We start from the raw sequence: 23,571 nt of genomic DNA on the forward strand, positions 1-23,571 counted from the left end.
GCAGGCAGTGTGATAAGTAGGCAGTCAGACCAGCCAGTGCAGTGGGGAGAGTAGCAAGGTTTTGATCAGGCTTAACTGGCAAGTCAGGTCTTTGACATTTGAAGGGGAGGCTGGACGGATCTGAACAGAAAAGCAAGAGAGAGAGAGAGAGAGGTGGGGGGGTGGGGGGTGGAGGACGAGAGCAGAGAACGGTGAGAATTCCTGCTGTGTTAGCATCCCCTCAGCAACTCCATCAATACTGCATACAGCTGAGAAACTGGCAAAGGTCCCCCGTGCTGCATTTTCAGGCTCGGCCAGCGAAAGAGTGCAACTCCCACGACCGGTCGGCTCAAGTCTGCTGCTGGGGGGTGGGGGGCTCTGCGAGGGGCAGTGCGCACGCACGCGCGCACACACACACACACACACACACACACACACACACACACACACGCACGCACGCACGCACACACACACGCACACGCACCAGAGCCTCTGCTGCATCAAGAGGCAGAAGAGGAGAGCGGAGGAGGGTACAGAGGGACACACAGACTGGGAATACTCCAGAGGACAGAGCCAATCCCGGAGAGAGACTGGACTGTAAGGAGACTCATGTGCTAATATGCTACCGTGTCCCGCAGGGGAAGCTGAGCACCGGGGAGTTTGACAGGATCTCAGTGCACCTGCTCCATGCTCACCGGTAAGCTGATTTATTCCTTTTACAGTCAGGGAAATGTAGCTACTTGTGATTTATTACCTTTAACACGGTGTGTTTAGGTGATGCTGTCTTATTTCTTCAAGTGGATTTTGCCTGCATTGGTGCACGGTGCACACACACAGCACTTGAATGGAAGTTGTCTCAGGTACCAGCACTCTTCCCTGGAAAGCCATGTACTGTGGTGCAGTGTAATAACTGAAATCACAACAACAACAACAACAAAAAAAGACTGAGCCATGATACATGGCAGGCTGTTAATCTTGTATCAAATCTGATCAGTTCTGCTACACACTTATGAAACGGGATCAAACACTCCTTCTACAGAGCTGGCCAAGTTGTTAATAGTCAGTATACATCAGTAGCTCATTAAGATGCTGAAAAACAAATTAAAATGCTACAAAGCACACCTCAAATTTTATTTTTTGCTATTGGTTTTGACATCAACTATGTGTGTATTTGTTGTTGTTGTTGTCGTTGTTGTTGTGTGTGTGTGTGTGTGTGTGTGTGTGTGCGCACTGAGAAAGTGGTCAATAGCAGAACTGTTGTATGGAAGCACAGCTCCTCTGTAGGGGGGTACACCCCTCTATAAACCACAATTCTAGTTTTCCATGACATCATGGAGAGGTTATCGCTCAAAGCAGCAGCAAAATGACCTGACACACGTCGGTAGTGCCGTTGTTAACCGACTTTAGCTTCACAGACAAACATAACATACAGAGGTTTGGGTCAACTTGATGTATTTAAGCAGCTCGATTTAACCTGCTGGATGAACTCCATTGTGTAAGTCAGTAAACAGTGAGGTGTGATGGTATCATCTTTGTTGTCTTCAGCCACGTGGCATCTACAGTATGTATTATTTTATTCTACACTTTGTTGCTGAATTCCTTTTAAAGCTGAACTACAACCTCTGATAATAAGATAAAAACATGGTTTACATTACATTCAATCCTTCGAGACGACAACAGTAGGCAAGCCTGGTAAGAAGGCACTTTTTCTCAACAATTGTATTACACAATCTGGGGATGATTCCTTGGGCTTATCTTGCATTTCACAAACCAGGAGAACTGAGTGAAGGAAAGAGGCGTGGTCAGATATTAAGACTTGTGAGCACTTGTCCTTTATCAGCTGAGGATCAGAGAGTCCTAATCATTAACCACAGGTTAACATACCCACCAAGCAAGTGTCTGAATTAAAACAGAGATCACCAATTTGGATTGTAAGGAGGTGAATGAGCCACTAAACCAGCAGCTCTTCTTTAGCCCCGGTGGTGCTGCCTGTCCAGGGCCTAGGCAGTGCTGTAAAGTGACATGTAATTAACAAGAATTGATTAAATGTCCACTGCATTTACTTTATGTAGATGTTGCGGCATCTGCTCCTCTGCTGCTGATGTTTATTGGTGAAGATCCGGTTTGTTTCTATGCATGCTGCTGTGAGAGGATCATGTAGAGCAATACAATTGGTGTTTGCACTCGTAGAAAGAAGTTTTGTTGAAAGTTTGATTCCAATTTTGAGTGATGGAGGCGAGCGCAGCCACTTTGCTGTTTTTTCTCCCTCGGCCTGTCTATAGATCGGCCTCCTCGCCACCGACCAGGAGCTGCATTTTGCTAATTCTCCCCAACATTCCAGTAACAAGTATTACATTTGTAGGGGAGTGAGTGAAACTGACAGCTTGTTTGCAGGCAGGATTATTAGCACTGCTTGGGGACAGGCCCAACAGTGAGAGAGCGGGATCTGCGTCATATGTTGTGAGGACCAAATCTGCTTAACCTACTTTAGTTTTGCACAAAATATCTTGGACTTGCCGGAGCTGTTTGCGATCCAATTCGTTATTCATCAAATTTTCAGTGGTGACAAATAATTAAAGGGACAGCATGTGAGAGTGAGGCGACACTCCTCATGAGCCTTCACCGCCCCTCTGAGCAGAAAGTGATTTAACATGTTGCTCTCTGTATTTAGTCAAACACACAACATCAAAGGCTCTGCTGTGTGAGCATGGCTGTTTACTAAGTGCTTGGCACAGAGACTTGGATGAATAACGCAGGAATACAGCCCAAAAAGTGGCTTTTCTCGCTTGTGGGTGATGCTCAGTTTGTTAAATCTTATTTTGACTTCATATTAGTTTCAGCAACAACTTGTTCAGTCTTAGTTGAGTTTATTCCAGTGGCTCAGGGGTCACATCCCTTTAAGGGGTCACAAGATACTCTACTTATATTTGCAGTTTTTTGTGAAAATATTGCATATATTGCATATTGCATGAAACCATCAGGGAAGTTTAGAGGGAAAAATGTCTCTTTGGTGGAACTGCTAACAAGTCACAGACACTTGAGATGTAACAAGGCGACACAACTGCACATTGCTTTCTGTAAGAAGTCATGAAAGAGGTTGGGAATCACTGATTTAACTTTTGACAGTGTGTTGATATTTTTAAACCTTTTTAACCTAATCTATAAAGTAGCATAAAAGGAATATATTTAAGTGCATGTACCTCAAAACTGTACCTGTATAGTACTTGAGTAAATGTACATAGTTGCTTTCACCCACTCCAAACAAATACATAGTTTAGCTTCAACAACTTAATCTCAGCTGCAGCGTTGCGGACCAGTCAGAGGAGATCTTTCCATTTCTCATTTGTTCTCAGGAACTTTTTTCTATGCAGCGCTCCATTCAACACTGCACACTTTTCTTTCTTTTTTTTCTCTGAAGTTCAAGGACGCTAAGATGTGCTCAGAATATCAAGCAGTTCTTTTGGTTGTACCTCAAAAGGATAATTTGGTGATGGATTGCACCACGAGTGTTATACCTGCCATCCTAGCAGCCAGTGCCCTGTGAGTAACTAACTACTGTACGAGAGGGTGAAATACCAGAGCTGGCAGAAATGTGAGGGCAACGTGGCAACAAAACAAGGGGGATTTTGAAACTCAAGGGGCCCCTGCTTCCTTTTAAAGTGCAGTGTGACGAGAAAGTTAATAGGTGTCGGAGCGCTGTTAATATTTAACGGTTTGCCATGCAATATGCATGAACAAAGGTAACAATGTGTGTGGAAATGTTCCTAATTAACACAACTGCTTCCTTTTTACAAGCACTAACATGTTACACACACACACACACAACACACACACACACACATCACAAATGATTTGAATAGCTCTCCTCAGAACTTGAAGTCTGTGTCTTTCTGACACTTAAGAGCAACACCAGGGATTTTTTTGATAAATAACACAAATACAATCACTGTTCATAAATCAGGACCTTAAAAAACAGACGAATGGATTAGAGATGTGAAACTGAAAGCAGTCAAAAAGCAGACATTTCTTTAAAATCAACATAAACATAGAAACACACATCTTAACCTTTTATATCATGACAACACGACTCATCCTAATCAGACTTTACACTCATGTAAACCAGTGAGTCACATCAGTGTGTGTGTGTGTGTGTGTGTGTGTGTGTGTGTGTGTGTGTGTGTGTGTGTGTGTGTGTGTGCGTGTGTGTTTGCGTTGTTGTTGACGATGTCGTTCCCTCTGTCCATGCAGATTATGTGGAGGAGCTGATGTGTGCGATGGCCAGCTTGGACCTGCAGGTTCTCATACACACAGTCCTGTGTTGTCGTTACCTCCCAACCAAGCAGCCCAGCCCGAGGATCTGACCGCGCCTCCCCTCCCTCTCCCCCCTCCCTCCCTCTCCCTGGGTGTCCCTCGATCCTGGGCCCACCATGGGAGGATGCTTCTCCAAACCCAAACCAGGTAACCAACACGTTTTCCTATGCTCGCTCCATCTGTCTCTCTCTCCTTCACCCTGGTTCATTTAGTCTGAAAGGAAACATGCACCAATCAATCTCCATAGCAGCTTGTGAAGGTGAGGATAAAGAGGCATATTGTACTGTAATACAACAAACTGTAATGTTAAATCCTTGTTAAAATGGGATCAAAAAGCTGCTGAAACACCTCTGTGGTGATTAGTTTACTTGTGCTGTTGTGGTAGTGGATTGCAAAGTGCTGTAAGTTGTTATTTTGTCCTCCCTGACCATGTCATCTTGCTGTTAGAATTTCCAGTGCGGACGCTGCGCGATGCGGTTGAAACAATTCTCACAAGATTTCCTCTTATCCATATACATTACAATATATAAATGTAAATTTCCACTCCACAAAATACTGTAATCAAAGTGATGTTTACAGCAATGAACAATATTTAATTATTTATATCCTTCTCAGACGCTTCATTAACTCAATTTGTTCATCTTACTCCGAAACATTAATTTGGGAAACAGACATTAGCAGAACAATCAGACGATAACATCAAATCATCACATTATGATTCCCCTGAAAGTCCATAAATGATAACATTGAACTATTGCCAAGCCTGTAATCTGCAGCATTGCTAGAATTTTGTTTTAGGATTGAACCTGGACAGAAGTGTTAACTGTTTGTAGATGAAAGTTTAAGTCTGATGAATAGTTCATGTTAAATATGTAGAGAGCTGATGGTTTGAGAGAGTGTTTTCTTGCAAGTCCTCTCTGCTGTTGGTGTATTGTAAAAAAGAAAAAAAAAGGTTTTCATACACTGACACAGAAGTCCATGTAGTTGTAGTAAAGATGAGGTACAGGAAAATATAGGTGTAATACAGTGATAATATTGATTTGTGTTTTTTTGTTGTGATAACTAACGTGTTTTAAAAAATATATTTCAGGACAGTTTGTTCAGTTTGACTCATTTTCAAAGCTTCCTACTGCCTCCAAATCCTGTTATACACGTCCTCTCAGCCGCCTCTGTTTGCACTATAGCGTTATGTGTGGGAGGAATTTTAATGCTCTCTGTGGTATCTTCGGTCAAGAGGATTACATACTGACACATGAATATCAAATTTTGACACTGTGTGTGGATCCATTTCAGTGTTAGCAAGGCCGGGGGATTAGCTATCATGCAGTCTTGCAGGTGATAATCGCACACTGTGCTGCTCCATGTTCATCTTTAGTGACACACAAAAGCTTTCAGACCAAATCGACTGTTCAGTGCATCACGTGGAGGTGAAGTGAGAAAGATGAGGGTCGAGATGTGTGATGCAAACGACAGAACAGAGGCTGCTGCCAGTCAGGACCAAGTGTCTGTCACAGTGTGACCTCCAGCTGCTAAACATCTGTGACAAATCAAACTTGACAGGAGTATCTATTAAAGTGGTCTTTCATACAGTGGGAAAGACAGTTCTTCTTTATAATTTATAGATTCACACAAGGAATCTGTTCATAGGCATGAATTCTGAAATGAGCCACTAGCACCAACAGTAAGTTCATTTTCTCTGTCACGTCAATCTTGTGTTGCTGATAAAGACGCTTTGAGGAGACAGTGGAAGCTTGTTCAGTTTACCATACACGTGCTTTACTATAATGTCTGGAGGAGCTCGATCAAGCACCTCATGATTTATGGTTCATTATGGTGTGAGGAGAGATTTTGTGAATGTTCAAAATGAATTCTCAAACATTTGAAATCCAAATTGTTGAATGTAAAACATACACACACCTCCTAAAAGGTGTTTTTGTGATACTATTTTATGGATAATAAAGATGTTTATGTTGCTTTGCTAAGGAGAGATGTGGTGAATAAATCAGGCCAACATCCACTGTAGGCAGTGACTACAGGCTCAGTCTTACAGTGAGTCATTTTGTCATTTTTCTGGGTTATGTACAACTTGTGATTATTTGGGCGAGGGAGGACATGGCAGTCACCAGTCCAGGGCTGGAGTCACTTATAGGTTTGAATTGTAGTCTTAAAGCATTAGATTTAAAAACATTACATTCACATATTTCCTTAAAAATATAAAAGCAGCCCGTTCTGAGACCTTAAACTGTGCGTGTGAAGTACAAATGTAGATTACTCCCACTGAGTATACTGTAAATATATAGTTACTGTGTACATTGAAGTGTTAAGTGGGAGTAAATTGGCACGGTGACAGGCTCTATGAGGGAGGGAGAGCTCGTAGACATGGCACTTTGCCCTCTTCATTTGCATAAAAATGTGAAGATGTGTAGAAAGCTTATGAATACTGCAAAATTATACATAAGGGTGAAGTGATCACATAAATAAAATGTCTGCGTTATAGCTCTTAACATTGAAAAAATCAGAATAAAAGCATAACATAAAATGTTCTGGTTCTGAGCCAGATCACTTTTTAGTGCTGATCAAATGAGGCGTCAGTGTGGTGATGTCTCGTTTACTGCGGCAGCGTCTAGAGATTCTCTTCAGCTGTGGAAAGCTTTCTCTTTCTTTTCTCCGGCAATTGCTCTCACTATTATGATTTTCCATTGATTTTAATTAAGACTTGCTCAGCAGGAGAAAATTCCAGCCAGATTACTGTGTAAGAACCGGATGATCAGCACATTTTTCCAGCCCAACAGATAAAGCCTGCTGCAGTGAAAAAGGAGTTACACAACCATTTTCTTAAGGTTCAGAAATATAAACCCGACAGCAGCGCATCACATGTCATCAAGGAGAACTGAATGTCTCCCGAAAGACAGATTAATATGCTCCACTCAGTTATAGTCTGTTTTCTTAACTGTCTCTGTAGGAAAGCAGTACTTATATGGATTTTTTTTGTCTTTATGTCAGTTTCTTTAACAGAAATCTCATTATTAATGGACATTATTATGACTGCATTTAAAGGCATTATTACCCTGTCAAAACCATATTTTCCAACTTAGTAAGATAATTTAGGTCAAGACAGAATGAGTAATATGTTAATTGTTAAATATTTAATGGCAATAGCTATCTTTCTGCATTTTTGTGGATTTTCTGCACCATAAAACTGGGGAAACTAATATGAACAGCAACAGTATTAAAATATGTCTGCACAGGAATGATTTGATTGATTTCCTGCTCTTTAGAAGACAGTCGTGGTGTGTTTTTTATAGTATTTAGAAAATCTGTATTCATATTGAATGTTGAAGAATCAAATGATAGCTGTATTCATTAGAAGGTAGAAAACAAAACAAAGCAAAAGAAAAAAGCAAAAGAAAAGGAGGTAGTGCACTTCGACAGTCCTCCCTTCACACGCTGCCTGCTTTCATTTGTTTCAGTTGTGGAGTTGTCGGACTCAATTCGTCCCAATGTTGTAGACGTTTCTCTGTGGGGGAGGCAAATTACTCTTTCAGGCAGAAATAAAATAACAGAGGACTGATGGAATATAATGCACTGGTAATTAGTAGCAAATATGACATCAAACTGATTTCTATTTGAAAGCTTTGCAGCATCATTGTGACATTTTTGTGTTCAGACATTTTCTTAGTGAGATGTGTCTGTGTTGTGCAGTTGAAGTTAAAGTGGAACTCTCTCTCCTGGAAAAAGAAAAAGAGGTGGACGGGCTGTCACCTAATGGTAAAGCGAGTCCCTTTGCTGACTGCAGACCTAACGGGGCCCTGGGACACGGCTCTGATGACGACTCCACCCCGCTCCCCCCCTACCACAAACCACGGGACTACGTGGAGGCCTCGGTCTGTCATGTTAAAGATCTGGAAAATGGACAGTAAGAATATGAAAAATACAACTTTGTTTTTTTCTCCTCCATACACCCTGAGCACACAGTCTCATGCACACATGCAGGCAGAGATAATTAAACAGTTGCGTATCCTTATGATGCACATCACGCCAATTTTATTTCCAGGATGATCAACTGAAAAACATATTCAAGTGAAATCAAGCTCAAGAATCCAGAGGGAAATACGCTCATATGTTAAAGGACCAGTTCACACAGAAACACAAATAAACCATTTTTTCCTTTATCGACTCATAAGAGACTCATTCACATCAGTGTTTATGTTAGATTATTAGTAAGAGGACATTGCAGCAGAGAAATACTTAATATATGTTTGCATTCATTTAGAAACAGTGGCAGGATTAAACAGTCTTTCCAGCAGGAAACACTGAGAAGTTCAGTACAGGCTCTATTACAGCAAGACAAGTGATTGTTCTTCAACAGCAACCACCGTATGGGATAATGCTGAAAACTAAAAAGTACTATGACAGTAGCACAATAGAGAGGAGTCATAGAGTCAAAAGTTTCATAAAGTCTTGTTTTACTTGTCACTGTTTTTTAATAAGCTGCTTTTTTTGGTGTTTTTGAGTGAACTTTCCCTGTAAGTTATTTGACTCATCGTTGCTACCAGAGCGTAGCTTAGATAGATGGATTTACATGCTGAATTGCGGAAGGTAAGTTGTGGTCCTGATGCGTCAAAATGACCTCTGTGTGTTTCTTTGGTGGTTTTAATCAAAACATAGCGAAGAACACACAACACCTCTTTGCTCTTCTGTGTTTGACAGGATGCGAGAGGTTGACTTGGGAAGTGGCAGAGCTTTGTTGATCAAAGAGCACGGGGAGTTCTCGGCCATGGGCCACAAGTGTCCGCACTACGGAGCTCCCCTGGTCAAAGGTGAGTGATATGTTGTCGGTCATGATTTTAACATATACTTATTAATACACTAACATACATTTGACGGACTTATCCATTTTCTGTCATGCCAGGTGTGCTGTCAAAAGGACACGTGCGCTGTCCCTGGCACGGTGCGTGTTTCAACATTGCAACAGGAGACATCGAGGACTTCCCCGGTCTGGACAGCCTGCCTACCTTCCAGGTGACCTTCCCCGCCGGTGCTGTCTCTTAACACATTCCCTGCCTTATCATGTCTCTAAGCACCGTCAGAAAGTGTACCCATGGCTCATGTCTGTTTGCTCCAGGTCAGAGTTGAAAAGGACAAGGTGATCATTCGTGCAAACAAGCAGGTAACAAGAAAAAGAATGTGGAGAATTTATGCAGGAACATAAAAGCGACCACCGGACTGATCTGAGAACTTTCTCAAACATTTCCAGGCTCTTCAGTCACAGAAAAGGTCAAAGCCCATGGCTCGATGTTCAGCAGTCATTAACTCCAGCACTGGCTTCAGCCATGTTCTCATCATTGGCTCGGGTCAGTGTGTTTTTGTCCCTCCTCATTCATTTCTATAACAGGGATGCAGTTCTATCTGTTTAATGTCTCACATTTAACCCTTGATATCAGTCAATTACCTCTTTGTTTTGATAAACTGGTGAATGTGTCTGCAGGTCCGGCAGGTCTGGTGTGTGCAGAGACTCTGAGGCAAGAGGGCTTCACAGATCGCATCGTCATGTGCACCATGGACAGACATCCTCCCTATGACAGGCCTAAACTGAGTAAGGTTTGTACACAGACCCCGACCACTTAAAAGCTCAGACAGAACTGACTTTGCCAAGAAAGTTATGTAACAAGACTGCAGAGGTGCTGCTTCAGTCAGTAGTGCTAAAGCAGGAGCTGTTTGGGGAACAGCTACAGCAGCAAAGCTTTGAAGTGGCTTGAGCAGAAGGAAACAGACATTAATAGATCAGAGGGAATATGAGTTTTGCTTGAAAAATACTGTTTTGGATTTATTTGACATCATAATCATAGATTATTATTAGTACAAATGACAGTTAAATATCACTTGGTTCGTTGTTGGACTTGGTCCACTCAGTGCCTCCCCTGGAGCTTTCGATCGTACCAAATGATCTTCCTCAGCAGATGGAGTTACCCACTGTTCATGGAAATATAGATATTCAAATATCCCACCTTTTTCAGAGCACTGAAAGGACTCCTCGTGCATGTTAGCTTAAAAATTGAGAAGGACAGTTCATGCTTGACCTTGGCAACAAAGTTGACAAAAAAAGAAAAGGAAGAAGGTTTTTGGATTCAGTGGTTTTTATTTTATTTTTTTACTGATGTGCTCAGCACTAACTCGCTCACCCTTAGTCCCTAGACAGCACAGCAGAGCAGCTGAGACTGCGCTCCATGGACTTCCTGCAGGACCATGACATTGAACTGCTCACAGAGAAAGAGGTGAGAGGTGGTAAAGACTGATTAATTATGGTTAATGATGTAACGATGGGTAATGGTAAATGGTATAGCCTAAGGCAGTTAATTAATCAGTTCAATTAATGATTAATGACGGCGTTTTATACTTTTTATTCTGAAATCTGAGCTAAAATCAAACTTGTATGACTGCGTCTCTATCTTGTTTATTCGAGGCTGTGGCAATAGATGTGAAAACACGATCTGTGACCTTTGAAGACGGCTTGAGGATGGAGTACAGGAAACTCTTTATTGCTACAGGAAGCAAGTAATGAAACACTTTTATTTTGCATGATTATCAAGAAGCAGAGATACATTTATAAAAAACTGACACCTGACTGCTTTCATTTCCTGCCTGAAAGACCCAAACCAATGAACTACAAAGGCAAAGACGTCAGGAATGTGTTTCACCTCAGGACGCCCGAGGATGCTAACAGTATAGCAAGGCTGGCCAACAACAAGAACGCTGTGATTGTGGGAACATCATTTGTTGGTGAGAAAAAGAAACATTTATAAACACATATTTGTCCCGATTAAGGTGGGTGACAAAGAAAAAAAACAGAAAGTGAGTTAGTGAAGTGTCAGTGGTTCAGAAACTTGAAAGATATGTGAATTACACTAATTCACACTAAGAATTACACTTAAGACTGATCTGAAGAGCCTTTTTAAAAAAAGTTATTTGCTGAATGTGAACATCTGTAATTTACTTTTTATTTCTTTGAAATCCTTACTATATCCAGTTACAATGAAAATGAAATTAACGACAATCTAATATATAGTATTTATAATATGAATATAGAGATTTGAACGAAATAAAATAAAATTGGCTGAAATGGAAACAAAAAGAAAACCCAATTCTGCTGCTGGTAGACAAGGTGCGTGACATTTACAGTGTTTTTTAGTAATAAGACATTTTGCTTGTATTCTTCAGTTTGCTAATAGGAGTAATGGTGACAGATATTTTTTTTAATTTTCACCTTCAGTTGTTTGATAATTTCAAGCCCCGGTGATAACAAAAGCCATAATGTTTCAGTCTCATCTAACCATTGAGTGACCGCTGTCTGCTCTGTTTGGAATAATCTGCATTTGTTTTACGTCTTCACTCGTGTTTCCCTAAGCTTTTTTTAAAAAACATTTCACATTAACTGCAACACACATTAACTGTTTTTTGCTGTGCTGGCAGGTATGGAGGTGGCTGCAGCTCTAACTGACAAGGCCCACTCGGTCTCTGTCATCGGGATCGAGTCAGTCCCCTTTAAAAAAGCTCTCGGGGAGAAAGTAGGGAAAGCCATAATGAAGGTAGGTACGCACTCCTGGGAAATCAAGCTTTTCAGAACATGAAGCACCTCCACAATACTGTCATCAGCACTCTTCCTGAGAGGGAGAAAAACCTACTAGTTAAAATGCAAATTGTGCATTTCTGGTCAATACCGCAGGACCCACAAAGGAGAATGTAAATCTTCTCATTAGCAGTGATTGATCATGCAGACACAGTCCAGCCGTGAACCCCCCCCCTTACTGTTTTCATGTGTTTACTGTGGCTGTGGTGTGTCTTGTCTTTGTAGCTGTTTGAAGCAAACAGGGTGAAGTTCTACATGTTGAACGAGGTGTCCGAGATGATTGGCCATCATGGACAAGGAATTCAGAAAGTGAGAGAAACAGCATGACATGATGCTCAGAAGTGCTATCCTCTCCTGTTTAATGTAACGAAGAAGATGAGCCAGATAAGAAATAAGAATATTCACCAAAATTAAAGCCATTTGAATTGTGTGCCAACTTTAAATACCCTTTAAATTTGGTTTCAATGTGCAACAGAATTTAGATTTTGAAAAGAAACATCCCACGTTTTATTATTATTAAGAGTTTAAGAGGCACAAAGTCTGCTTCGTCAGGAGTGTGTGAGTGTGGTTTGATCAGATGTAATTCCCGTTATACACAGCTGAAAGAGGTGGTTCTGAAGAGTGGAAAAGTCCTGCGGGCAGACGTGTGTGTCATCGGAGCAGGTGATGACAAACGTGTCCTCATTATCTGCAGAGACGTATAATTACAGCATATGATGAAACTCCCCATTTGATGACTTTCTATTTGTGGTTTCCATGTTTAACCTCCTTCCTTCATGTGTCTCCTCTCCTGCAGGAAGTGTTCCTGCAACAGGCTTCCTGAAACAGAGCGGTCTCCACATGGACTCCAAGGGCTTCATCACTGTCAACAAGGTAATCTGCAAAGTGCTCTGCTCAACAAAAAAGCTGCAAATGATCCCAAATCCCCGAACTTGATAATTGTTATCCGCTAAACTTTTTCCCAGATGATGCAGACAAACATTGATGGGGTCTTTGCGGGAGGAGATGTGGTGATGTTTCCTTTCCCGCCACGCAACAACAAGAAGGTGAACATCCCTCACTGGCAAATGGCTCATGTACACGGTGAGTGTGTTACAGATTAAATCTGACAATATTTCACCTGCATATCTAAGGCTATTATACTTCACTGCGGTGATGACGTACATGCTAACATGTTTTCAACCTCACTGACAGGAAGGGTGGCGGCGCTCAGCATTATGGGCCGAGCCACTGAGATCAAAACTGTGCCTTACTTCTGGTCAGCCATGTTTGGGAAGACCATACGTTATGCAGGTAAGTAGGCCCTCCACCTGTCGTTAGTTTAAAGCAGTGGTTCCCAACCTGTGGGCTGGGGCCCAATGGTGGGCCATGAAGGTATTGCAAGTGGGCCGACAAATAATTTGCAAAACGGTACAATTTTGGTGAAAAGAAATAAAAATATATATATTTAGATCATGTTTTCAAATGTTTGAAAATGAATTGATCTTTAAGAACATTAAATTTTAAAAATGCTAAAAAATTATAAATAACTTTTTTTTCACTGTGGTAAGTCAATGATAGGAACTGTTGTGTTGTTGCCGCCGGACCACATTTTATACTTGTTTGCTATCTCAGTCTGATTGCGTGCTAAAACATTACATTCATGGCAACAACTGGAGTATCAAAATGGACAGCTGGTGAGCAACAGGAGGAATTAAAAGGAAAGAGTCAAGAGGCAGATGGTGAATCGACAATTGATGTCTGCTTTCAGTTCAGTCCTGAATGTTCAAATTGTTATCATTAAAATAAAAAGAGCTCTGAGAAGGCATTATTTGGCCTGGTATTGTTATGGGATCAGACATGGGCCGCCAATATTTTTGAGATTTTCAATTGGGCCATGAGTTAGAAAAGGTTGGGAACCGCAGGTTTAAAGAGTTTTTGCTTCATGGGGCAGAAAGAAAGAAGAGAGAAAGAGAAAGAAGCGTTGCCACAATACTGCCATCTAGTTGTACAACTGAAAATAAAAACACAAATCAAGAAATTAAGCCTGAATTGGATTGGGTTTTTTTTTTCTATTTGTGAAGGTTATGGTGATGGATTTGATGATGTCATTATACAAGGAGATCTGGATGAGCTGAGATTTGTAGCGTTTTATACCAGGTAAAGTTTATTTACTGTTGATTCTTAGTTTATTCTTCACAATACACTGGAATATTTAAAATAAAGATGCATTTGGTCTTAATACATTATTTTCCAATTCTATTTGTGAACTAATTATAATCTTTTACTGTGAGTGTTCATCTAGTTTAATGATAATTTCTCATTGTTTCTTCCTCCGGTCGGACTAAAGGAGTGAGGAGGTGGTTGCTGTCGCCAGCATGAACTATGATCCCATTGTATCCCGAGTGGCAGAGGTCTTAGGATCCGGAAAGACGATTAAGAAACGAGATGTGGAGTAAGTCTGCTTCCCAGACCTAAATCTGGTCATGGTCACAATAGCCGTTATGTTCTTTATGTTTCTCAGGTTGACAAATGTTTATCACTCTGACAGAAAACATGACAAGTTGCAGAGCTTGTGACTTTAATCACATGGAAAGTATTACACAAGTATTACATATACACATAGTATTATACAAGCAAACACCTAAGATTCCTGTAAAGCAATAGCAGCAGTTGTTTTTTTGCAGGCTTAACTAAAATGGTAACACTTTATTTTGTGGGTAACATAATTTCCCACTAATTTCCGTAAATATTTCTTGGAAAAAACTGTCATTTAGCAATAATTACCGGAAAAAACGAATTTATTTGCTTTTTTAAGAAAGAACTAAGAAATTATATAGTAATTACACAGCTGTGTAGTGCTCATAATTAGGTAATATTTTTTAAAAGAATTGCTGATAACACTTCACTGTTAATAAGCAGACGTATATAAACATGTAATAGTTGGACCGTTTAACACACTTAAAGTTGTGAGCAGACATTGAAAAAACTTTTTTCTTTATTTTAATTTAATTTCAATTTTATCCTTAACAGGTGTATAAACAGTAGATAGATGATAAATAACAATAACAATAACAGTGCAACATCGCTGTTCCTATAAAATACTAAGAACATAGTGTTAATATTATATTGTCATTCAATATCTGTTTATGCACAAGCCAGTCATGAATTATAGCTGTTGACAGATACATTCATAAGTATTTAAACTGTCCTTATATCTGCTTACACCTACATTACAGTGTATGGTGGTGTGTTAAAATTGTTTATATACTCCTAATAAATGCTAAAGTGTAAAAGCTGATAAAATAAAGTGTTGCCTTCTCCATATCTGTTGAAATACTCACACACAGAAAGTTTGCATGTTCAGACTCTCTTGGCTTTGCGAGGAACAAATTCATTTTTTCTATTATTAGTACCAAGTTACATATAGTAGTCTTTTTTAATAGAACCGTTTTTAAAGTTTACATCACTGTTTCTTGACTGTTATTACACTAGTATATTATTACAGAACCGCTGGACCTGTGGTTTTAAGTGTTACTACGTTATAATGTTGCTGTTGTTGGACACATTTCTGTCTGTTGTGTCGTTGTGTTTTTGGTCTAATTTGACTGTAGTGTTTTCCATGTCTTCCATGTCTTTCATTTCTAATAATGCAAACCAAAAAAATCGAAGGATGTTAGCACGACTTGGCAAGTATGGAAAAACATGAGCTTCTCCTCTTTTCCATTTCACTCATACTGACCACCCACTTATCGACTTGATAACCTCCATGTGTCTGTGTCTCAGGGCTGTTTTTCTTTTTTGTTTTTTTTGTGTTGCAGGACTGGAGACATTTCTTGGTTGATTGACAAAGGCTCTCAATGACTTCACATCTGAAGGTCCCAAAGGACACAGATAAAGTCCACTGGACACCTCAATATGGACACTTATGGTGCTGAGACACTGAGCAGCTATCCCGGTCTGGACACACACACACACGCTCTCTCTCTCTCTCGGACACACACACACACACACACTCTCTCACTCTCTCTCTGTCTCTCTCTCTCTCACACACACACACACACACACACACACACACACACACACACACACACACACACATTGGGAACAGGACCGTGTCTGTTTGAGACACACTTCCCTGAGGACGACTCTGAAACTTGCTTTTGTTCCTGAGAGACACAAACGGAGCCATACACGGTCTGAAAACCCTGAATCACTGTGTTGGCAGGTCTTTTATGATCATGTTGTGTTATATTTCACAACAAAGCAATACTGGTTTCAGCCTCTGTTCTGCTGCAAGATGTATCTACCTGTACACTTTGTTTATATGAAGCCAGGGATGGGCATTGGCATTTTTTTTGTACAAATAACATTGTATATAGCTATAATCCTGAATGCACTGTAACAACATAAGAACATACAATTTGAACTGAATTTTTCTAAGTTTTAAATAACAGATTTGGTTGTATTCTTGCATACAGACCTTAGATCTGCATGGTATAACTTTACTATAACAGGAGTTTAAAAAAAAAGAGGCCCCAAAACAGAGATATGTCAATGTAGATGTATCAGCAAATAAATCTTTAATCTGCAACAAGACAAACTGCATAATCACCTCAGCAAAACCTTGAATGCAGCTTTAACCGACTCACTAACACACACACACACACACACACATACGCAGCTTTAATTTGTGATGAATTACAATGTTTAGGATTACAAAATACCTCCTCTTGTAGGTTGCCTTGCTAGTAGACTGCACAAATTAAATTCTAATCATACTTTGATTGTACACTAGTGCTTGCACAATAGATTCATGTATTTTCTAACAAACAGATCACTCCTTTAGACAAATCCAATAGTAGCTTAAGGTTATTTTTGATTTGATTTTACTGTCACCTCCATAGGGACATTACTTGTTACTAACTCAGGGAACTGAGGTTTGAGGCCTGGGCTTACTGGGGTTATTGGTCCTTTTGCAAGCAGAAATGAATTTGTTGCTTTAATATATATTTTCCCATTTATTGTAATTTCACTGGTTCTTTCATTTTCATTCAGAAATGCTTGTAATGTGCTTTTGGGATATGAAGCAGATGCTTGATTACATCCTGGTGTGCTGACGATCCCGAAATACTTGAGCCCTGACACAGCATTTTAAAAAGCATTGTTCTTCCTACAGAGACGCCTGGAATGGCATTTTTATAACTAAAACTTTGAAATAAAAGTCTTCCAACAATAACCACTCACTGCTTTATAAAATCGTTCAATCTCCATGTTACTTCATCTGTTGTGTGCGTGTGCATTCATTAACCAGGAAAACAGAAAAGAGTTACAAGAGTAAAACTAAGTAGAAAATATTTAATAATTTCCAAGGAAGTGACAGAGCATAGTTTGCATTTCATTCTTTGAGTCTTGTTAGCTTAAAAAAACAAAAAAAAAACTCTAAACAAGTCAGTGGGATCCAGGTTTCAGACAATGAAAATCCTTTTTGGAAAAATGACAATTGATAAATTCACACACAAATTTCACACATTTATAAATGAAATATCTCATAAAAACAGGATTTCTCTAATGAGGACACACACAATACAAACTGACAGTGTTTACAATAATATTGCAAGCACCCTGCACATGATTTTCAAAATTTTGGGGGGTAAAAAGTAGGGATGCACCTTTTCCTCTTCAGATACAATTACCTAAACTCACGTTCCCCTACCGAAACAGCTTACTGATCCAAGTGCTCTTTTTTTGGACCAAATTTGAAAGCCAGTGGGTGACCATAACTCAATGATAATGGAAACACTGAATACTATAATGAGACTGACATAGTAAGTGTAGATCAGGCAGGGCGTTTCTGATACCCAACCCACTTCAAAAAAGGTCAGGTCAGAATCAGTCAGCCCTGATACGTATCTGGCGTATCGCACTGGCACATCCCTTGAAAAAAGCACCTTAAAAACACCTAATAAATATATCTACAAACATCGGAGTGAAGGCATTACATGGTGTTTGTTGTTGTAACACGAGTTCAGTGGATCCACAGACAGCATGAGGGGTTCAGCGTTCATTAACACAGCTAGGAGATACACATCAGTGCAGTGACAGACTTACACTCACCAGTTTTACTGCACTATTGTGGTGCTTAAAATCACCAGTCTTGACTCTATGTAAATACACTCACATGACAACGGTGGCTTCACAGATCACACAGCAAAACTGTCTAAATGTAGGACAGACTCTTTGGAGGCAGGAGAAAGCTTGCAGTCATTAGTCTTATTGATTGATAAATTTCCGACTATAATGCCCAAGTGTTACTGTAGTTATTGCTGACAGTCATTTATCAAGACAAGAGGACAGACTTGAGGACGGTGCAGTGTGGACAACATGAGAACAATGAGAACAGACTTCAGAGAGGACATTCGTAGAAACGTGTTTGTTGGTAAAAACGGCTGCAAGTTACTCGTGGAGAAATCAAGAAAAAGTCCATTTGTAAACACTTCACTTCCTTCTAGCATCATTTATGTAACACAACAATGTAAAAATCTGTTCACATTATGAAATTAGCTTTTATCAAACAACTACAATCACAGTTTCTCCCAAACTCAACGACAAAGGCACTTTGTAATTTTTAGTCAGCTCTTGAGATGATAATGATGGCGGAGATCCTGGCTGCATCAGAGGTTACACGACTGAGAAAACTAAAAGTCCTGATTAATTTGGTGGATGATCATCTGTCCCGCTGATTCCAATAAAAACACCAAATGACGCTTTGATGAGAAGCTTATCAACAAAACCTTGACCAAACACGTCAACAAACATGTGTAACCTGTCTTCAGCTTACCCTGGGGTCAGAGGTCATACTCAGCTGCACACTGCTGGAGGTACCATTCATACAATTTACCCTGTGGAGCAAAATTAACAGTATGAGATTTACACTGAGATTCTGATACAGCAGAAAGAGATGAACACATATCGGTGCGGTGTTAAGGACTAAGCAGTTACCATTAAAGTTGGGGGTCTTAAATATAAATCGATGAACTGAGAGATGCTCTAAGAGCACTGTAGAGTTGAGCTGACTGCGTCGCCATTAAGGGCACTTTCTGTATTACACTTAGTTATTTGACCCCTTGATCATATAAAATATCCTTTAATGCAGCTTTAATGTTTGTCCTATCTGAACGAATAAAAATAATAAGAATCTAACCTTCTTGTTTTTGACAATATCCTGGATATAATCACTGTACTCTGCCATCATCCTCTTCTCTTTCTTCGTCAGAGTCTTATTCCCTTGGCTGAGAATGAAGAAGATCACAACAATGTTCGATCAGAATTTCAACAATCACTTCTTCTCTCTCTGTGTGTGTGTTTGTGTGTGTGTGTGTGTCTGTGTGTGTGCGTGTGAGTGAGTGAGTGAGTGAGTGAGTGAGAGAGAGAGAGAGCATGTTTTATCTGCATCTGCACACAAACCCTTCTTAACTTTATTTAGACATTTAAGGGCTAAGGAGGATTAAGGTTATTAATTTTAAGTAACCTGGTTCCCACAGGTGGGCATGTGCACATCTGTAGGCTGCAACAATTATTTTCATTATTGATTAATTGCTGAATATTTTCTTGATTAATCTTTTTTTTCAAGAAAACATTTGAAAATACAGAAAAATGTCCATCAGAACTTCTTAAACCTGAAGATGACACATTTTCATGTCGTGTTTTGTCCAATCATCTGTTCAAAACCCCAAAGATATTCATCTTACACAGGTATGAAACTCAAAAGGCAGAAAATAATCACACTAGAGAAACCAATACATTTTTGGCACTTTTTTTTCTTTTTTGGAAAAAAATCAAACAAGTGATTAGTCGATGAAATGTTCAGCTCTTTATGTGTGTACATGTGTGTATTGTAAACACTTACCCTGCAAAATACTTTGCTAGGAAAAGCAACAGGTAGCAAAAAGCGCCAAAAAATATCACAAACACTACTTGTCCGTCTTCTGGTATCCACTCCCATAAATACATAACTCCTCCCTGTGAGACACACGTTGAATACACAGTCAGACAAGCAGGCACACAGCTGGCAAGTAAAAAATATTGAACATATTTATATTACGTTGTAGTGTTATTTCTCCTGTCAGCTGTCACTCTCTTCAAAGCCGTCAAAATCTCACTTGGACTTACCGAGAAGAGAGTGAGGGTCCGAGTCGGGCCTTCACCCAACAGCTCAACCAGCTGCTCTTTGGCGAAAGTGTTCACAATGAAACTGAGGATGAAGAGGCCAGGAAGGAAAACGCCCAAAGCGCCACACAAGAAGGAGTGAAGACGGACCGTTTTTTTATAAGCAGCGTCAGCCCTGCATGTGCACACAGAGGAAATCTAGTTTTAATATTTACTGCAGCGTATAATGATTATTATCTCCTCCATACACACAATAAGGTGTATTTACTCATGAGGGTAAATTAACTTCAGCAATCATTCAAACACAGTATCATGTGGGTCGAGAGGTCAAACCTGTCCTGCTCTAGTTTGCTGCTGATGGTGGAACAAATGAGGTCACAGTCTTTCTCCAGCTGATCCAAAGTCTTCTGAACGGCCTGGCTGATGGTCTTCTCGATGGTCTGACAAACTCCATCAATCTGGTTCACACACCTGCTCGGCTGGACAAGACAAAGGCTCATAAGTGCATCAGTTTTGGAATCAACGTACAAACATATCGTGCACCTCTATAAAAAAGGACTGAAAAACTTCCACGAAAAATCCTGAGGGTATTTTGACTACAGCCATGTGCACTAAGTACTTAGACGATCCACTTGCTCAGCAATAATAAATTGGAGGTCGGGAGGGATGCACAAATCTACCGTGCCGAGTACAGCTTTGGGGTTGTAGATCACAAGATGGTGCAGCAATAACTCAGGACTGGGGCTGCCGTTGTCAAAGGTGGCTGAGCAAAGGCCATGGTTTACAACCCCTGCCCCCTCCCCAGAGTGGATAACTCTCTCAGTCATCATATTGCAAAATTAATCACTCTGTTCCCAGCCATCAAGAGCCACCAGGAAACAAGGAGCGGATAATTTACATTCAAGGATAATCAATGGCTGCCCAAGGATTGCAGAGAGCTTTAAATCCAGACCCAACACCTGAGATCTGAGGAAAACAGCTCTACAACGCCCCTGCAAGGTGGGAAAATAGCTGTAAAAACGACATGCTGGAAAATAACCAGTACAGGAGAACACAGTTTATTTACCCTCTGTGGGTTGGGGATGTATATTGTCGGCATCTCAAAACCACATTTGTTGAGACCTGGACGGCGACACAGTTCCTGGACTATCTGCATCATCACCCTCTGCCGCAAGAAAAAAAGAAAAAAGGTGATTTCCAACTTGACTTTCTTGGAGTCAAATCAATCAAAACACGTAAATATGTATAAATCAAGTGAACTTACCTGTCTGTCTGTTTCCTTCCCAGCTTCATCCGCCTTGCTGAGGTAGAACAACAGCTTGTCTCCGCATTTCTCACTCAGATTCTCCACGATGTTGAGCGTGCGTTTGCACAGCGCCTGGCCCATCGGGTCGAAGAAGACAAATATCAAGTCGGCCTGTTCTCCTGCACGGAAAAAACAAAACATCCATTAGAGAAAACACAACAGCTATTGTCTATTGGCACTGGAAAGACAACTAGCAGTTGTCATGACATACCCAACCAGGTGATGGCGCTGTTGACGTCGAAAGGGTAGATCATGTCCCCGTCCACCAAACCCGGAGTGTCCACAAATGTCACCAGGCTGAACTTCTTCTGTTTGGAGGTGGAGATCTCAGCGGACAGGTAGTCCATAAGCCCTGGAATATACAGAAGCTGTGTGTGTACAGGAGCCGCGTCCAGGATAAATCCAAAGTAACAAAGATGCTAAATAAAGAGTTGAGTCCCTCTAGGATGCTTTCACCTCTAATGACTTTATTATTATGTGCTACTGGAAGCCACAGTACAGTCAATACTTGGAGACCTGAGGGAGGCTAGTGGCTTTCAGCTTTGTAGGAATTGTGCATTTGCAAACATGCTCCTGATAAAGACATGTATGTTAGCTGTGAACGTGCATGAAAACAAAACTTAGTAAATTCTAGTTGTGTGAAGCACCGTCAGCCACCAAAGCCTCACACATTAAACTTTAACGACATGAAAACATTTGTTACATCTCAGTTTTGTTGCCGTCCCCTCTGCGGAGAGATCTGTTGTCATGGTTACACACAACAGCTCTTCAACTGGCAGCTTTAGCGCGGGGCGTGGGACATAAAGCTAGCCAGTGAAGAACGACTGTGAGGCAACGCACTGAGAGGTTATGAGACTCCACCACAGCATATAGATCACTATTGAGACATATCCCCCACTCTTGACTAAATAAACCCCACCCACCACCCCATCCTCCCTCTACACACACACACACACACAGACACACACACACACAGACACACACAGAGAGGCCTAGGATGACACTGAGGCTGTTTCATAGGAAGAGGCAGGTGTTAACAGCCAGCACAAATCACATCCTTGTGCTGCAGCGAGCAGCACAAGGATTCCCTTATTAGCATTCCCTTATGTTTGTCTTACATCAGCATGACCACAGTATCAATACATCTGCCACCTATCACATCATCTTAAAAGTGTATTGCCATTGTCTAGCAATATTGAGACATCCCTGTTACGCAAAAGGTAGCTGAGACTTTCATAGAAAAAACATTATATATATCAAGTAGTTTCATGTTAGACCTCTAGAAAGCTGCTGCTCTATACTTCGGTTAGTCAGGATTGTACAGAACATACACATTCATGCATCTTTGCATTACTAATACGACAAAAAAAAAGGCAATTATGCAAGTCCATTAAACAATAAATGAATCAAACAGCCTTGATACAGATCTATTCATCCACTCTAGCTGAAGAAAGTCCTTCGAGTCTCCTGAAAGGTGAAAAGGAAACAGGAGTGATACTCGCCGATGGGTGCTAAGTTCCTCAAGTGACTGTAACTGAGAAGGCTACACTGGAGATTCTGTGCACAAGGAAAAGGGCAAAGGCTGCAATAATGCTGCATCGACCAAAACTTAAAAAGAACTCATTTGACTAAACAGGTCAAACTAGACGAAAATGGGTAAAGAACAGCCGAAAATCTTTGCACGCAGTCACAACAGAAACTCTTCACAACAGGTTGACAAGATAAAGACAAAAATACAGTAGAATATCCTGTATGCAAGTCTAAAACAATATAACAAAGTATCTCCGTGCATATCCCAAAGAAGACCAAACTGTATGATAAATAGCTGCTCCCACATAAGGATATATGGTGCTGTTCTGATGAGTCATCCACAGTCGCTGTGACAGGTAAACAAATGCCTGATATAGTGTATTTCCAGAGGCGGCGATGAAGTTCAAATAAAAAGCCTGCTTGTATTTCAGCAGCAGATCGTTGGTGTTGCGAGGCTCAGGCCTGCAGAGTGGAGCTGTTGCTGCTGGAGTCTGGGCTGTGCCGTCTCTAATGGCTGTGACATTTCTCAGCAGCTCCTCCTGACTCCACTGCACTGCTGTCGATGGGGCGTGTGACTCACACGCCATACCGTGAGCGCTCCGGTCCGCACCCAGTGAACCCTCGCTCTCTGTACACTCACTGTCAAAGCACACCACACACATACATTACT

The 23,571-nt window shown here is 40.7% G+C and overlaps 2 protein-coding genes across 2 annotated transcripts in view; one reads left to right on the forward strand and one right to left on the reverse strand.

Annotated features, from left to right (window-relative positions):
• The first annotated feature begins 214 nt into the window (after window positions 1–214).
• Window positions 215–17,135, forward strand: aifm3 (AIF family member 3). The gene is made up of 20 exons (XM_023413521.2): window positions 215–676; window positions 4,228–4,437; window positions 7,993–8,206; window positions 9,001–9,110; window positions 9,203–9,312; window positions 9,416–9,460; window positions 9,548–9,644; window positions 9,779–9,891; window positions 10,479–10,565; window positions 10,754–10,845; window positions 10,940–11,070; window positions 11,761–11,876; window positions 12,143–12,226; window positions 12,517–12,580; window positions 12,714–12,790; window positions 12,883–13,000; window positions 13,112–13,210; window positions 13,981–14,056; window positions 14,247–14,351; window positions 15,718–17,135. Exons 2-20 carry the CDS (start codon window positions 4,407–4,409, stop codon window positions 15,758–15,760), a joined length of 1,812 nt encoding a protein of 603 aa, XP_023269289.1. The 5' UTR covers window positions 215–676; window positions 4,228–4,406; the 3' UTR covers window positions 15,761–17,135.
• Window positions 17,136–17,240: 105 nt separating this feature from the next.
• The window catches only part of LOC111660338 (uncharacterized), an 11,704-nt gene continuing 5,373 nt past the window's right edge, over window positions 17,241–23,571 (reverse strand). Inside the window, exons 5-12 of the mRNA XM_023413581.2 lie at window positions 21,583–21,723; window positions 21,330–21,490; window positions 21,132–21,230; window positions 20,399–20,544; window positions 20,069–20,240; window positions 19,806–19,918; window positions 19,101–19,188; window positions 17,241–18,798 (exon numbers count right to left, since the gene is read on the reverse strand). Of these exons, the coding sequence (XP_023269349.1) occupies window positions 18,745–18,798; window positions 19,101–19,188; window positions 19,806–19,918; window positions 20,069–20,240; window positions 20,399–20,544; window positions 21,132–21,230; window positions 21,330–21,490; window positions 21,583–21,723 (974 nt within the window). The 3' untranslated portion in view covers window positions 17,241–18,744. The remainder of the gene's footprint in view (window positions 18,799–19,100; window positions 19,189–19,805; window positions 19,919–20,068; window positions 20,241–20,398; window positions 20,545–21,131; window positions 21,231–21,329; window positions 21,491–21,582; window positions 21,724–23,571) is intronic.

Source organism: Seriola lalandi, unplaced genomic scaffold (genome assembly GCF_002814215.2).
Source record: "Seriola lalandi dorsalis isolate HSWRI2012SDOR001 ecotype SW California unplaced genomic scaffold, Sedor1 jcf7180002054517, whole genome shotgun sequence".
NCBI classification, from domain to species: domain Eukaryota; kingdom Metazoa; phylum Chordata; class Actinopteri; order Carangiformes; family Carangidae; genus Seriola; species Seriola lalandi.

Coding starts and splice junctions, on each gene's coding strand:
- aifm3 (XM_023413521.2), top strand. CDS start 4,407: ATGGGAGGATGCTTCTCCAAACCCAAACCAG. Junction 4,438..7,992: donor CTTCTCCAAACCCAAACCAG/GTAACCAACACG, acceptor TGTGTTGTGCAG/TTGAAGTTAAAGTGGAACTC. Junction 14,057..14,246: donor TTTGTAGCGTTTTATACCAG/GTAAAGTTTATT, acceptor GTCGGACTAAAG/GAGTGAGGAGGTGGTTGCTG.